The 15,632-nt window shown below is 41.7% G+C and overlaps 3 protein-coding genes across 25 annotated transcripts in view; 2 read left to right on the forward strand and 1 right to left on the reverse strand.

The window, feature by feature from the left end:
* The window catches only part of LOC121718806 (NACHT, LRR and PYD domains-containing protein 3-like), an 849,641-nt gene that overhangs the window by 557,921 nt on the left and 276,088 nt on the right, over positions 1–15,632 (forward strand). The gene's annotated exons all lie outside the window — the stretch shown is intronic.
* The window catches only part of LOC121718961 (zinc finger protein 2 homolog), a 389,219-nt gene that overhangs the window by 295,965 nt on the left and 77,622 nt on the right, over positions 1–15,632 (forward strand). The window lies entirely within an intron of this gene.
* LOC121718794 (NACHT, LRR and PYD domains-containing protein 12-like) overlaps positions 1–15,632 on the reverse strand; it is a 338,838-nt gene that overhangs the window by 270,621 nt on the left and 52,585 nt on the right. For 12 of the 21 annotated variants that reach the window (XM_042103979.1, XM_042103993.1, XM_042103986.1 and 9 more), the window contains 5 exons: positions 14,624–14,698; positions 12,311–14,329; positions 8,105–8,275; positions 6,940–7,044; positions 5,284–5,454 (listed from right to left, as the gene is read on the reverse strand). The exons of 1 other annotated variant lie outside the window; for it this stretch is intronic. In XM_042103979.1, coding sequence (XP_041959913.1) covers positions 5,284–5,454; positions 6,940–7,044; positions 8,105–8,275; positions 12,311–14,329; positions 14,624–14,698 — 2,541 coding nt within the window. Of the gene's footprint in view, positions 1–1,442; positions 1,614–1,937; positions 2,109–5,283; positions 5,455–6,939; positions 7,045–8,104; positions 8,276–12,310; positions 14,330–14,623; positions 14,699–15,632 lie in introns of all 21 variants that reach the window. 8 more of the 21 variants (XM_042103988.1, XM_042103987.1, XM_042103991.1 and 5 more) reach the window with 7 other exon arrangements.

Genomic DNA, 15,632 nt, shown 5'->3' on the forward strand with positions numbered 1-15,632 from the left:
GGACTGATGGCAATTGTTGGTATGGTAGGCAATTGTTACCCCGTCTTGTATGGGAACCTGCCTTTATTTGTCCTGCTATAAATAAAATCAATCCCGGGCATAATTTGAGGATTTATGGTAGCCTAGTGCTCAACTTCTCCTGCTCAACATGACGTTAGCTGTTATGTTTATGATAACAAACTCAACTAGCCTATACTTATCAACTCGTTTTCACTAGCCTAAAATACAAGTCTATCAACATATATTTATTTCAAACATAATTTCAAGACACAAATTGGATACTTCAGTTACCTTGGTGCATAAATCCCAGAGAGTAGGCTACCACACCCCAGAGTGATAGGCCTAGCGTTCTTATGCGTTCAGTGTGGGGTATAAACAAGCTGAGAATTTAGCGGTGTCACATCTGCCTGTCACAGACGTGGGGAGCTCTTTGAAGCTTGGGATAATGTGATACAGTCACTACAGTAACAGTATTTTATTTTAATTATAAGTCTTTTTTTTTTTTTTTCAATTTTATAAATGCTTTGTTTAAATGCTGTTGGAACAAATAGTTATTATAAAGGCAACTTTCTGTTGCAATTTTCTGTGTGTTCTGGACTGGTAACTTAAACCAACACTTGTTAAGTTCTAACGTTGCATAAATATTAACTGCAAACACACAGTGGAGAGTTGATTTGGTTTATACCAGACAATTTAAGTAGGCCTAACTAGGCTATTTGATCATGTAGTCTATGTTTGGATCATAGGCATGATGATTCATTCATGGCTTCATAAAATATCAACATCCCATGTTGCTTTTTTCTACCATTTGCCCAAGAAGTGACCAGTATTCTACCATTGGCCCAAGTAGTGAAAACAATTGTTTGAAAACAATCAATTGTATTATCTTAATATTCTGGCAAGTTTAAAATATGATGGTCGAAAGTGGGCCAGAGGTGGCGATCCGATATCTGATCTCACTATGGGTTTGTGTTCACAATTTGGTCCCCCTCACTTTCAAAATATCTCCTGCGCCCCTGCACACACACACACACACACACACACACAGACACACAACCATGCCACAGCTACGACAGAACGTGCACACCACGGATCTGGTGTCAATGTGGCATTAATCTGAATGATCATTTATTGAAATAAAATTCTCTATTTACTATTAATAACTCCGATTTCCATCTCCATTTTATGTTGTGGCCTCTGAGCCGGCCGTAACAATAATCAACATAATTAGGAGACATTATTCTCCTGTAATGACATAGATCACACACACACACACACACACACACACACACACACACACAAATCTGAAAGATTTTAATAAGATGAAGTGCAATGTGTAATGTGACTAACTTGTAGGGATGTAATGAATGACATATTGGCCTAACATCGATATCAGACAATATTTGCCTAATTAATAAATGCATGCAAGGCCTTATTCCAACCTTAATATCTGCAGTATGCTGTTGGAACTGGACAGTCCCTTAGAGAGGAGCTGAACTCCAGAATCCCCCAGGTCACTGTCACTCACGTCCAGCTGTAGCAGGGAGTTTGGTGACTGTAGAACTGAAGTTACAGTCTCACACATTTTTTCTGTGAGCTTACAGTCAGCAAGCCTGCATAAGAATACAACAAAAGATAACATGAATAAATGGAAGATATATTGTTACATATATTGTTGGAAGATATATTATTACACATTTGTTGACTGGTATCAGCTTATCTGTAAATACTATGACAATACGGTTTATCTGTAATGTCATATTAATTCTGCATTAGCTAAATGTATTGAAAACAGACTGGCACATTCAGAGTTAATGCTATGAAGGGCTGAACGACTTGCATATATTATTGTTTCCCTGTCACTATTACTAACAACAACAATTAAGAAAACAAACAAATACAAAAAAATATCGGGAAATGCATGGTCTTACACCAACCTTAACGTCTGCAGTTTACAGTGGGGACTAGATAGTCCCTTAGAGAGAAGCTGAACTCCAGAATTTTGCAGGTCATTGTGACTCAGGTCCAGCTCTTTCAGGGAGTTTGGTGACTGTAGAAACGTAGCCACAATTCCACAGGACCTCTCTGAAAGTTTGCATTCAGCAAGTCTACAAAACATCATGAGAAAAAAGAAAATATTGGATATGGATAAATGAAAGGGATACTGTTTAAAGGGACACCAGGCAAGCCTGATGCTTTTTCTCTACAAAACTCCCCCTCGCTCGGTCTGAAGCTCTTTTCCTTTTCTTTGCGTCTTCCGTCAAGGGTTTTCGCTGCTTATTCGCCGGCTCTGCCATTATACACACGTTTGCAACAATCTCTAGCGTTTCGTTAGCCTGCCTCTGTGCTGTAAACTGATCCTGCTTCGGTCGGCGGGTAGGATACATCGAACTTGCAAGTGGGATATTCTTCCTACAGGCAGTAGGGGCAGGCGAGAGAGCCTTCATTCGCCCCGTAATGAGTCATTTAACCATATACCGATTCACGAAGATGATTAATTAACACGAAAACGTTGCCTGGTGTCCCTTTAAACAGTGCACCATTAAATCAACATAATCAAGAGACATTATTCCCCTGTAATGACAGTACAAAAATCATTCACATGTACATTATACCTACACACACACACACACACACACACACACACACACACACACACACACACACACACACACACACACACACACTAGGGATGTTAACCGGTAGCCGTTTAACCGGTGGTTGACCGAATCAACGTTGACCGGTTAAAATTTTCTGCCGCCGGTTAAAAAAAAAGCAAAAAAAAAACACTATTTTTAAAGCTCCCGAATGCCAGCCAGCGTCTGTTATTACACTGCGCACACACGTGTTATTGGTGTTGTATTGTATGGGGCGATATGATCACTCAATATCTAAAAATGATAAATGTGAGCATGAGCCGTCCCACGGCGGAATTTATTAAGCGCAACCACAGCACAGAGCCATGGCTCTGCCGCAGCAGAGCTCACGTAGCCATTCCGAAAACAGTTTATACCGGTTACTATAGTGACTATTTGTACGCCTTACATGACCGCTCCTGTCTGCGCAGCTAAAAAAAAAAATCGCCACTATTGTAATATTTGTAACAATGTAATGGCAAACGAAGACACGAAAGACTAACTTAGCATATGCCTACTTGTTGTGTTTTATTATTCATCTGTACTTGGCATGATGACAGGAACTTATTGCAAAGGATTTTGTGCAGCACGCTACAGAGGCTGTTGGCAATCGTTTTTTTCAATCAGTTTTTTTTTATGAAGACGTTGGTTAATATACTTTCCTGTAACACCACCAAATGTAGCGTTCTCTGTTTGTGACTTTGTAACGTGAGCTTTTTATAGCCCGAGCTCGGTGCCGCGTTGCATGGAAGGTCGACGTTGTGCGTAATGTGTGCCTGTGCGTGGGTGCGCAGGGAAAGCAATTATTTTTCTCCCCAAAACAACACCCTTATTCCTCCACAAGTAGTGGACAATGATTGGGGAAAATGTATAATACAAAGGGCACGAACTAACATTGTGTGACGGGAGCCTAACCATTCTAAAATGGGGGGATAACTTGTTTCACGGGCAGAGAAAGACGCGCGACAGGACACGGGTATCATAAATGGCAGTTATAGAACTCTGCCCTCCACCCAGCCCTCACCCACCTGGAAAAAAGAGACTCATATGTGAGATTGCTGTTTATAGACTTCAGTTCTGCATTCAACACCATAATACCACAACAACTCATCAGCAAACTTGACAAACTGGGACTCAGTACCTACCTCTGCAACTGGCTACTGGACTTCCTCTGTCAGAGGCCTCAAGTAGTACGTGTTGGCAACAATACCTCAAGCAGCATCACACTGAGCACAGGGGCCCCCCAAGGCTGCGTGCTCAGTCCGCTGCTCTTCACCCTGCTGACGCATGACTGCACTGCAACCTACAGCAACAATCACATAGTGAAATTTGCTGACGACACAACTCTGGTGGGTCTCATCACCAAGGGCGACGAGACCCAATACAGGTTGGAGGTCGACCATCTGACCACGTGGTGCAGGGACAACAACCTCCTGCTGAACGTCAGCAAGACCAAAGAGATTGTTGTTGACTTCCGGAGAGGTCACACCCAACACCTGCCACTGACCATCGACGGTGCTGTGGTGGAGAGAGCGAGCAGCACCAAATTCCTGGGGGTGCACATCAGTGAAGACCTCTCCTGGACCACCAACACTGCATCACTGGCGAAGAGAGCTCAGCGCCGCCTGTACTTCCTGCGGAAACTCAGGCGAGCAAGTGCTCCACCAGCCATCATGACCACATTCTACCGAGGCACCATTGAGAGCATCCTCTCCAGCTGTATCGCTGTGTGGGGCGGAAGCTGCACTGAATACAACAGGAAAGCCCTGCAGCGCATAGTGAACACAGCTGGAAGGATTATTGGTGCTTCACTCCCCTCCCTGAAGGACATTTACACCACCCACCTCACCCGCAAGGCGACCAAAATTGTGAGTGATGCAAGTCACCCCGCTCACAATCTGTTCGATCTACTGCCCTCTGGGAAGAGGTACAGAAGCCTGCGCTCCCGCACTACCAGACTCACCAACAGCTTCATACACCAAGCTGTAAGGATGCTGAACTCTCTCCCTCCTCTCCCCCCTCCACCCTCAGCTACATAACATCCTGGACATTGGACCCACAATGGCCGCGTGCACTACTCCACTTGCACACTTGCACACTTGTACACTTTACAACTTGTTGTTGTTGTCCTGAAAACACAACACATCTGCTGCTCTTACATAACTTGCACCACTATGTCACTTTCTTTCTTACTTAGGTCAAACAGAACTACACAAGCCTTTTATTGGCCTGACTTTGCACTAGTATTTTATTGACTGTCTATGCACAATTTCAACCAAATTTTGCTGCTCTTATTTTTTTTTCATTATTATATGTGCCCTCTTATTTACTTACTTTTTTGTTTACTTGAATGTTATGTTTGTCTGTGGACTTAAATTGGTAAAATATGTCTTGTCTTCACCGTGGGATAGTGAGAAACGTAATTTCGATCTCTTTGTATGTCTGGAACATGTGAAGAAATTGACAATAAAGCTGACTTTGACTTTGACTTAGAATTTTCGGTGACCGACTTTAACCGGTTAATGAGGCTCAGTGGCCGGTTAAGATTTTTTTTAAATTTCGCCATCCCTAACACACACACACACACTCTCATACAAATTAAACAAACAAGTAAACAATATCAGGAAATGCATGGCCTTGAACCAACCTTAATGTCTGCAGTTTACAGTGGGGTCTAGACAGTCCCTTAGAGAGAAGCTGAACTCCAGAATCTCCCAGGTCATTGTGACTCAGGTCCAGGTCTATCAGGGAGTTTGGTGACTGTAGAACAGTAGCCACAATTCCACAGGACTTCTCTGGGAGTTTACAGTCAGCAAATCTGCAACAAAATTGACATAATTATGACAGAACTCATAATCACACTATTTTTCTAGAAATTAAAATGACTCATTTGTATGTTTCCTCTTTAATTTACACAAAATAGGAAGAAATCAGAGCTTCACAGGCCACTGTGGCCTTGGTGCCCCCTTCTTTCAATATTCTGTTTTGCGTCCGACTAGCTATTTTTATTTAGCCTATGGCCTGGCAAATTAAGCTTAGTATTCACATCGCAAATTAATTTAGTCTTTTACGCAGTGGAGAAAGTGCCAGCACACAGCAATTTAATCATATTACATTCTGTGCCCATCTCCCTACCCATTCATTTCGGTGGAATACTTCACAAACTTTTCCCTCAACTCATGACACATGAACCATATCAGAATAAACAGCAGACCTTACCGAACACAAAGGTGTAAAGCATTCCCCTGTACAGTTAGCCATTCCAGAGTAATCCGGGTAATCCGGGTTTTAAATTTGCAGCAATGTCTACATGCATATCTCCAACTTTGGGCTTTAGGTTTCACAATGTGTTTAAATTGTTCAATACATGATTTCATAACAGGCCAAATACAAAATAAATGTTACAAATATCGCCTAGATATCTGTAAATAAAATGAGAGGATATACAGCTGACTAAGAGTTTGTCAAACTAGCCTTAATGATCACAAAATGCTAAGCATGCATGTAGGCTTTTTGAGTTTCTTAAAGCTAAACTGTGCTTAAATTGTTCAAAACATGATTTCATAACAGGGCAAATAGAAAATAAATATTAAATATAGCTTAGATATCTGTAAATATTAAAATCAGTTCTATGATTTACAGTTCTATGTAATATGTCATGTTTGAGGTTTTGTACTGTTTTATTCGGTAAAAAGAGTGGCCTTGCCCCTAAAATTATGAAATTCCAAGCCTGGGAGTAAATGTGGGGGACAAATTTGGGTGAACCAGATAGCAAGGTCAATATGTTTAGGGAAAAATATTTTTGTCACTAAGATTAATGAATAATCATGATAAATAATTGTGATCTCAATATTGATCAAAATAATCGTGATTATCATTTTGGCCATAATCGTGCAGCCCTATAACCTCACATACAAGAAAGCAACTGCACAAATTAATAAATAAATAAATAAACAAACAATTAAGTTAATATCTAAACACATATACAGACTGAAACTTGAGATTTATGTTTCATTAGCCCATTTACTCCTAAAATGGCTGTTAAAAACGCCTATAGAATCCTATGGAATTCTAGACTAAATAACCTTATTTCCTGAGGGTTTTCTGAAAAAATACTAAAAATTGTCAACGTCTACCAAAACCTTATTATCTAAGCCTCTGTAGCACCTAGAAACATGACATAAAAAGCATGCTGCACTACGCAGCAACCAGCAGGAGATTCAATGTTGCGCTATGCAGCAACCGGCGGGAGATAGAATGTTGCGTAGTGCAGCATCCGGCGTGAATAGGTTAGAGTACATACCGAAGTGCTTCAACTTTATGATGAGGATTCTCAAGTATAGCAGAGAACAGCTTCTGTGCTGATTCTCCAGGATGACCTTCATCTGCGATACCACAATTACTGAGCCTGAAAGAGACACACACACACACACACACACACACACACAAACAAAATGGGGTTGTATGGAGGAAGTCTAAAGAATGTCCAATATATGTTTTCCTAATTCCAAAATGAAGAAACCATGAGTTGACTTAAAATCCAATGTTAATCCAATCGAGCTAGCTATAGAGCAGGTAAAATCTTGAAGCTGGCTGGAGAAATAACGGTTCTTCGTTCTGGATGTTACAGCAGAGTATCCACGCACAGCATTCAGCAGAAGAAGAAGCCAAGGCAAAAAGAAGCGCAGAGTGGAATTATTATTATAGTGGAATTAGAATACATTAAAACTAATGTTTCCCCACAAGTCTGTCTGGAGTCAGATGGAGGAGAGCAATCAGTGGCAGGAAAGACCAAATAACTATTGCAGCTTCTAGCTCAGGGCAGGGTCTTTTGCCTGCGCATAAGAACTATGACATAATTTGGTCAAGCACAAAAGACAACTTAGCAAGGCAGTAGAAGCACTATTTTTACACAATATCTATAAAAATAGGTTACCTTTTGTTTAAAATTGAGAAAGCTGACTACTGTCACGCAACAAATGCAAAGAAAGATTGCAGTGTAAACCACTGTTGTTCCCACACTATCTAACAGGTGTTGAATTTTACTTGATGCTGCATTTAGATATGTAGACACATTATTAATCAATGTTACCTGTGGGCAAGTAGTAGTGTTCTTTAATGTATACCAGTACACAGAAGTAACATTTCAGGTAATAGAATGCATGACAAATATTGACCTGCCTAATATTAGGGCAAATTTAAAATTCCATTCAATGTAAGTCGCCAACCTGCTCATCGGGAGCACTTTGGGGTTCAGTGTCTTGCTCAAGAACACTTCAACAGGGTCAGAAGGGTTAGACACGAACCAGAAACCCTCTGATTAGACAACTTCTTCACCTCCTGAGCCACTGCTGCCCAATTCATTATAAATAATGAATATTTTTGTTTCCCTGCCCCAAAGTGTGTATAACTAACCACAAAATCAAGTAAACAAACAAATGTCAGGAAATGCATGGCCTTACACCAACCTTAATGTCTGCAGTTTGCAGTGGGGACTAGACAGTCCCTTAGAGAGAAGCTGAACTCCAGAATCTTTTAGGTTAATTTGACTCAGGTCCAGCTCTATCAGGGAGTTTGGTGACTGTAGAACAGTAGCCACACTTTCAAAGGACTTCTCTGTAAGGGTGCATTCAGCAAGCCTGTAAAAAGACACGACAAATAATCAAATATTAGAGATGAAGAAATGGAAGGGACACTGCTTACAAGGTGCTGCAAGATATAACCTCACTTCAGTAGGCCTACACTTATCTTTTTGAATGGCTGCTTTAGAGTACGTGGTTAAGGAAGAGTTTAAATGACAATAAACAGGTGTACTGAAAAAAACATGAACCATGTCAGCTGAGTTTGAACCCAAGCCACACAACACACATACAGTTAAGAACAAAATTATTTATACCCCTGGCAAATATTGATTCAATGTTGATTGTTTAATTTTGTTCTTAACTGTACATGTTCGACAGACGCGCTACCAGTCGCCATTTCAGATTTACACCAATCAGAGTTCAAATGTAAAATTCCAATGAGTAACTTTATGATGATATTTATGATATGATATAGTATGAAGGGAACCTTTACATCTCCAGTTTGCATGGCCTTACACCAACCTTAATATCTGCAGATTGCAGAGAGAATTAGAGTCCTTCTGCTGTAACAGGTAACAAAAAATAATTTTGGACAGAGTGGCAGTTCGATACATCGTCTTATCCTTACGCATGTAAAGGTTTGCTTTTTCATTCCATTCAAGTTTGGTTAGGTCTCTTTCTTACCTAGAACGGCATGCAGACAGGCCTTCTGTTACGAACGAACCGGCCAGAAGGGTTGCACAGCAGAGACGAGGTTAGGTTACATGAAGGTGAGCAGTCATGCTAAAATTGGCTAAATATAACTTCTTGCTAAACGGCACGATATATTACACATACACAAGCTGTTTTATTCCTCTTTCCAGTTGTATAATTGTTGTCTATATTAAACCACATGATATATTACATACACAAGCTGTTTTATTCTTTCCATACCAAAGCTTATCTCCTGACCCTACTTGTATGCTACTGCACCTGAGATGATTTCTGTTCAGCAAGCTAGAATTCTGATGGGTATTAATCCAATCTGTGTCTCTCTCTAAGGCTTATCTTATGTTATAAAGGCTTATATTATCAAGGCTTATCTAATCTCAAGAACACTGTCACCAACACAGACACACAAACCCTCACACACATAAACACACACTTCCTCACAAACAGTCCGGCGCCCTCTCTCTCTCTCACACACACACACACACACACACACACACACACACACATACACGTGCCCCTCCACACTCTTTTCACACACTCCCTTTCGCACACACACACACAAACACTTCTTCACAAACACCCCGGCGTCCCTTAATTCGCCTTATTCACCTGACGGCCAGAACGAGGCTAAAGAGTACACTTGCCATTACACCTCAGTCCAGCAGATGGTGTTGGTAATGCACTCCATTTGCAAACTGCCAAAAAAAAGCTCACCGAAAAAGAAGAAGGGTTCACTGGCCTGTTCTTCTTCTTCAGTGACTTTTTTTAGTGACAGAGTGAGGGGGAGAGAGTAATCTCTAGGCAACGCAATGATTTTGATCTGACTTTCTTCAGTTTTATGCTGAAGCCTTACACATAGGCTACTAAATACACAGTGTCTACAAGATTTCATGAATGGGTCATTCCGTGTCAAATCAGATTCTTGACAGGTTGTTGCTGCATCGTCTCAAATTTTGTTCAAATCTTGTCTATATCATCAATGGGTCTTAAAACCAAGGCCTGTGAAATATTTCTGTGCAAAACTTATGTTTTCATATCTTTTTCAGACATTGAAATTCTTTCATTTTTACAGCTTGAAAAACATGTGCCATGTTTGGGCATTAATATCTTGACAAATATTATCCCTAGCCTCCTCAAGGAGGGTGGAAGACCAACTCATAAAAAGCATGTGTAAACAATTACAAGTCTGTCCTAAATGTTTCCTGACTTTCAAAAGGTCCCTAGATTTCAGAAAAATGTGCATTAAGTGTGATATTGAGGGTATTAAAAAAAACAGTTTTGTTTCAGTATCAGTCACTATTTCCTCTTCACAGTTTATTAATGTTTTAATTTGACGTCTCCACATGAAATGACCATGACAATAATAAGGATAAAACAAGGCGTGTTTGTATTTTTTGTGTCATTTTCAGGCAACTGAAATGTGTATGTGGGGTAGCTAGTAGGATCATAAAAATCTATGTGGAAATAGCTAAGTATGTGGACATTTAGTGTGTAAAGTACCAATACACAGCATTTTACTCCTTCCATAATGTCTTGGAAAGAAGACTGTTTTCTGCAGCTCCAGCCAGAGGGAGAGTGGGCCGTTAGCTGCTGTAACCAGTGTGGGCATATTGCTGTTTGTTGACTGAGCCAACGCTGCTGCTGCTGCAGGCTTCTGTGTTGCCTATTGACCTACTCAAGTTAAGCACACACTCCTTAAATCTGACTTTGGTCTGGGCTGCGGTATCGAGAGGGGACTGTTAACCCACTGCTGGCTGGATTGGGGCTACTGCAAGATCACGTTAGAGTTGGACATTTGAAAAGAATACTCCCAGTATCTTCCATGGACTCAATTGCATCGTAATTGTGTTTGCCGTGTGAAGCGTTATTGTTTTTTCGGACACTGGTGTGAAGATTTGCTGTGCGTGTGCTGCGCTGTCCTCTCCTACTCTCACACTGAATTGCTTTTGGGAACATTGAATATTGGAGTCTTAGGTATGAGCTACACCAGGCGCGTAACTGAAGCGTTCCGTTCGCGGCGCGTAAAATCCATTTTAGATGAATGGTTTAGTTTTTCTTATGCCCTCACGGTGTGACCCCACCCCCACACCCCACCAGCCCACGAGTTGCTCTCCTATGTGGACCTATAGACTGTTGTATTTATTCCCCTGACTGTATTTAAATAAATCATATATTTGACACTGACACTCAAGTGTTTTCCTTAAACTTATGCTTTTGCATTACTTTTGTTACATTAGTTAATAAATTCTTAAGTTAAAATGTGTGTTCTCTGTTTTTTCACAACTTGAAGCCAGGTCGTTACAAACACAGACATAGGGCCCTATCATGACATTCTAAAGTGCATCGTCACTCGTCAAAAGTCTATTCAAATTTAGTCGGATGTCCAGTTCACATTGGGAGGGGTTTCGTTATCAAAAGTGGAGCGCATGGCGCAACAAGGTGTTCCTAGGTTTTTTAATCAGTGTGTGTTTGGGGCGTAACATCATTTTAAACCAATGAGAATGATATCTGTCATTCCCTTTAACGGCGCAAAGCGCGATATGTCAAATAAATGCATCGGTATTCTGGCATTCAACGGTGCATTTGAAGGAGGCTGCTTGCGAGACCGTATGAAATAGTCATTCTTAAACCATGCATTACTAAAACCTAGCATAGCCTTCACACATTTGCACTCGTCTATTATTTGAACTTATTGGCAAAGTGAAACTAACTTCACCAAGGTGTCAGTCAACGAAGACAGTTATATGCAGTTACTTTCACTATTGACTGACAATGGGTTACCATCGAAAACATAGGCTGGAAAAAGCAACACTTACCCTAATATTGCTCAAATGACTGAATAAAACAACATTTATCCTGCAGAGAAGTTGCTTATATCTCGTGACAGTGCGTCTTCAGCTGTGCTCCATACGTGTCTCTCGCCTCTCCCCTAATCACTTTTAACCGTCATTACCAATTTGCACATGACGGTGAATAACTACTCATCATGAGATGTACAGTATTTCGTAATATCTTTATTGTAATTATGTTTCCCATTGTAATCGTGCAATTTGTAATGCTTTGCATGGACGTGCGCTGGTGTGCGTTCATGAATGGTAGAAGGATGGTGCGTGCACCTGCCAATATGACTGTTGACATGCGCTCTTAAAATAGCATATGAACAACTCGCCAGTGACTTCTGACCAGGTTTAGGTTGATAGCGATTTTTAGACAACGCGCCAGGCCCCTCCCTAGGTTGTTAATTGCCACACCCCTGGGCGCAATGTTTAAAAAATAAACGTGCAAAATACCAAATTATTGGTGAAAAACGAGTTTTACGCCATGCGCCACACACACACACACGCAGACACACTGTACAAACACTCAGATATTGTTACTTACAGAGCTGATGTGACTGCTGGGAGCACCTTCAGAAGAACTTCATCTGGACTGAGGAGTTCAGTCTGATCTTCCTCTGGTGTCTTTATGTACTTCTGCAGGTCAAACTCAGCCAGCTGCTCTTCTGACATCTTAAACGTCTTCCATAACTTAGTCCCCCACTCTCCTGGTAAGAGTGTCTCTACATGCAGATCTTCTGAGCTCATTTTGTACTCTACTACTGCATGGTGATTCAGCTCATTCAGACAGTAGAACATGTTGATCCTTCTATCTGAGTCATCTTCATCTTCATATCCATATCTGTCTGAGTCATCTTCATCTTCATATCCATATCTGTCTGAGTCATCTTCATCTTCACTTTCATATCTGTCTGAATCTCTTTCTCTCAGGTTGATCCTTCTGTCTGAGCTCCTCTGATCTCTGATCTTCTGTTTGACATACTGGACTGTTTGCTCTGAGCTATTTGAATGGCTACTGCTCTGTGGCAGTAGGTGCTTTAAGAGATTCTGATTGGACTCCAGTGAGAGGCCCAGAAGGAAGCGGAGGAAAAGGTCCAGGTGTCCATTCTTACTCTGTAAGGCCAGGTCCACTGCGGTCTTGTGTAGGTCATGAAGTGTTGCATCTCTGAACAGAGCAGAGAGTTGAGAGGTCTGCTGTTGGTCAGGCATGTTTCTCTGTCTGTTGCTGAAGCAGAGGAACACATACAGAGCTGCAAGAAACTCCTGGATGCTAAGATGCACAAAGCTGAACACCTTCCCCTGGTGTAGCCCAGACTCCTCTCTGAAGATCTGAGTACACACTCCTGAGTACACTGATGCTTCTGTGACGTCAATGCCACACTCTCTCAGGTCTTCCTCATAGAAGATCAGATTGCCTCTCTGCAGTTGTTGGAAAGCCAGTTTCCCCAGTTTGAAAATCACCTCTTCATCTGTCTCCTTTCTCTCTGTGTACTTGACATTTTTTATGCCTGTCTGTATCATCAGGAAGTGTGTGTACATTTGAGTCAGAGTTCTTGGCATTTTAACTTTGTCTGATTCTTTTGATGTTTTCTCTACAACAGTGGCTGAAATCCAGCAGAAGACTGGAATGTGGCACATGATGTAGAGGCTCCTAGATGACTTCAGGTGTGTGATAGTTCTGCTGGTTAGGTTCTCATCACTGATTTTCTTCTTGAAGTACTCCTCTTTCTGTGGGTCATTGAATCCCCTTATTTCGGTCACTTGGTTCACACACTCAGGAGGGATCTGATTGGCTGCTGCTGGCCGGGTGGTGATCCAGAGGAGAGCAGAAGGAAGCAGATTACCCTTGATGAGGTTTGTCAGCAGCACGTCCACTGAGGCTGGCTCTGTCACATCACAACACTTCGGGTTGGAGTGGAAATCTGGAGGAATTCGACACTCATCCAGACCATCAAAGATGAACATGACTCTGTACTCTGAACTGGAGAAGACTCTGGAATCTTTGATTTCAGGGGAAAAGTGCTGAATAAGATCCACCAGACTGAGTTTCTTCTCCTTCATCAGGTTCAGCTCCCGGAAAGGAAGAGGACATATGAAGTGGACATCCTGATTGGCTGTTCCTTCAGCCCAATCCAGAATGAACTTCTGCACTGAGACTGTTTTTCCAATGCCAGCCACTCCCTTTGTTAGCACTGTTGTTCTGAGGGGTTTGTATTGTCTGGGTTCAAAGATTGTGCCCTTCTTTTTTCCCTCACCTTCCAGGAAGTGTTCTTTTCTGCGTCTTTCCTCTTCCAGGAAGTGTTCTTTTCTGCGTCTTTCCTTTTCCAGGAAGTGTTTAAAGATGTCACTGCATTTGATTGTTCTGCCTCGTGCTGCTTCTCTCCAGGATGCCCTCTCTATCTGTCTGACCTCATGTTCATCATTGACCTCTCCTCTTCCCCCCTCTGTGATGTAGAGGTCTGTGTAGATCTCATGGAGGAGTCTGGTGTCTCCCTGCTGTGTGATTCCCTCAATCAGACACTGAAACTTCTTCTGCAAGTCGGATTTGTGGATCTGCTGATATCTGTGTGTGAAAGCCAAAACACATGATTTAAACCTAAAAACTCGTTCATGCACAAACGTATATGTACTTCGGTTCTGTGCACGAACACACACACACCCACACACACTCTTCTTACCTTCAAGCAGGGAACAACCTCCATCACCACATTAACTCATTAAATGAATCATCACATATACACACACACACACACACACACACACACACACACACACACACACTTCTTACCTTCAAGCAGGGAACAATCTCCATCACCACATTAACTAATCACATTAATCACACACACACACTCCTCACCTCCATGTTTCATGGCTGGTGTGTTGTTCCTCAGTGAGACTGGCAGCACCACCCTCCTCGGGAGCAAGTCTTATTCTAGAGAACAAGCAGAGAACAACCATCATCTCATTAACTTAATCACACACACACCAGTGTTTCTCATACATTGGCTTATTCGTGGTGGCCCACCACAATATCAACACTGACCACCACACAATGATTTTCTATCTTGTACTACTTGAATTGGATGATGCTATGTGCATTTTTGCACAGCCTTTCCTTGTGTCTCTGTCCCTCAACAAACCTGCATAACGTTTAAAGAAAACATTACAAATCCTGTAAGGATTGTTGTTGGCATAGAAGACGACTGGCTAAACCGTGATTTATTCCTGTTAGCATCAGAACCACGTTGCGCAAATTTGTTCAAAACTGTGAACACCCCCGTCACCTACCACCACAAATGCACGCACACACACACACACACAAACACACACACACACACACATAGTGTGGGTATAGGCCAGCACATCTACACATCTAGTCCAAATGTGCAGGTTAACATGCAGTACCACAGTGACGCATGGTGATGGGTGATCACATTGATCAGGGATTCCTAATGTTACTTCCTACTTTGCCTAAACTTTGCAAACAGACAATAAACAGCATCAGCAGTCAGGAAACAATGTAAGCAGCCTGCATTTGCTGTAAACAAATTGACACATTCTTCCGACTGCATTGTAGGCGTTCCTACTACCGTTTACTTTTGAATTTCGAAACTAAAGAGAGGGAATGATGCTATAAACACTATTTTCCCTGAATACACACGCACAGCCACTGCATTACTCATGAGATCTTTTAAACAAACAGGAGTTTTATATAAAATACAAAAACTTTTTCACCTGAATGATCTTCCCTCATGTGATTACTGCTGAAAGTGTCTTGCTTCATGTCTCCTCTGCAGTCTCTCTCTCTCTCTCTCTATCTATCTGTGCGCATGTCGGAGTGAGTGGGCAGAGCTGAGCGTATGAGT

This window comes from Alosa sapidissima, chromosome 9 (genome assembly GCF_018492685.1).
Source record: "Alosa sapidissima isolate fAloSap1 chromosome 9, fAloSap1.pri, whole genome shotgun sequence".
NCBI lineage: Eukaryota > Metazoa > Chordata > Actinopteri > Clupeiformes > Clupeidae > Alosa > Alosa sapidissima.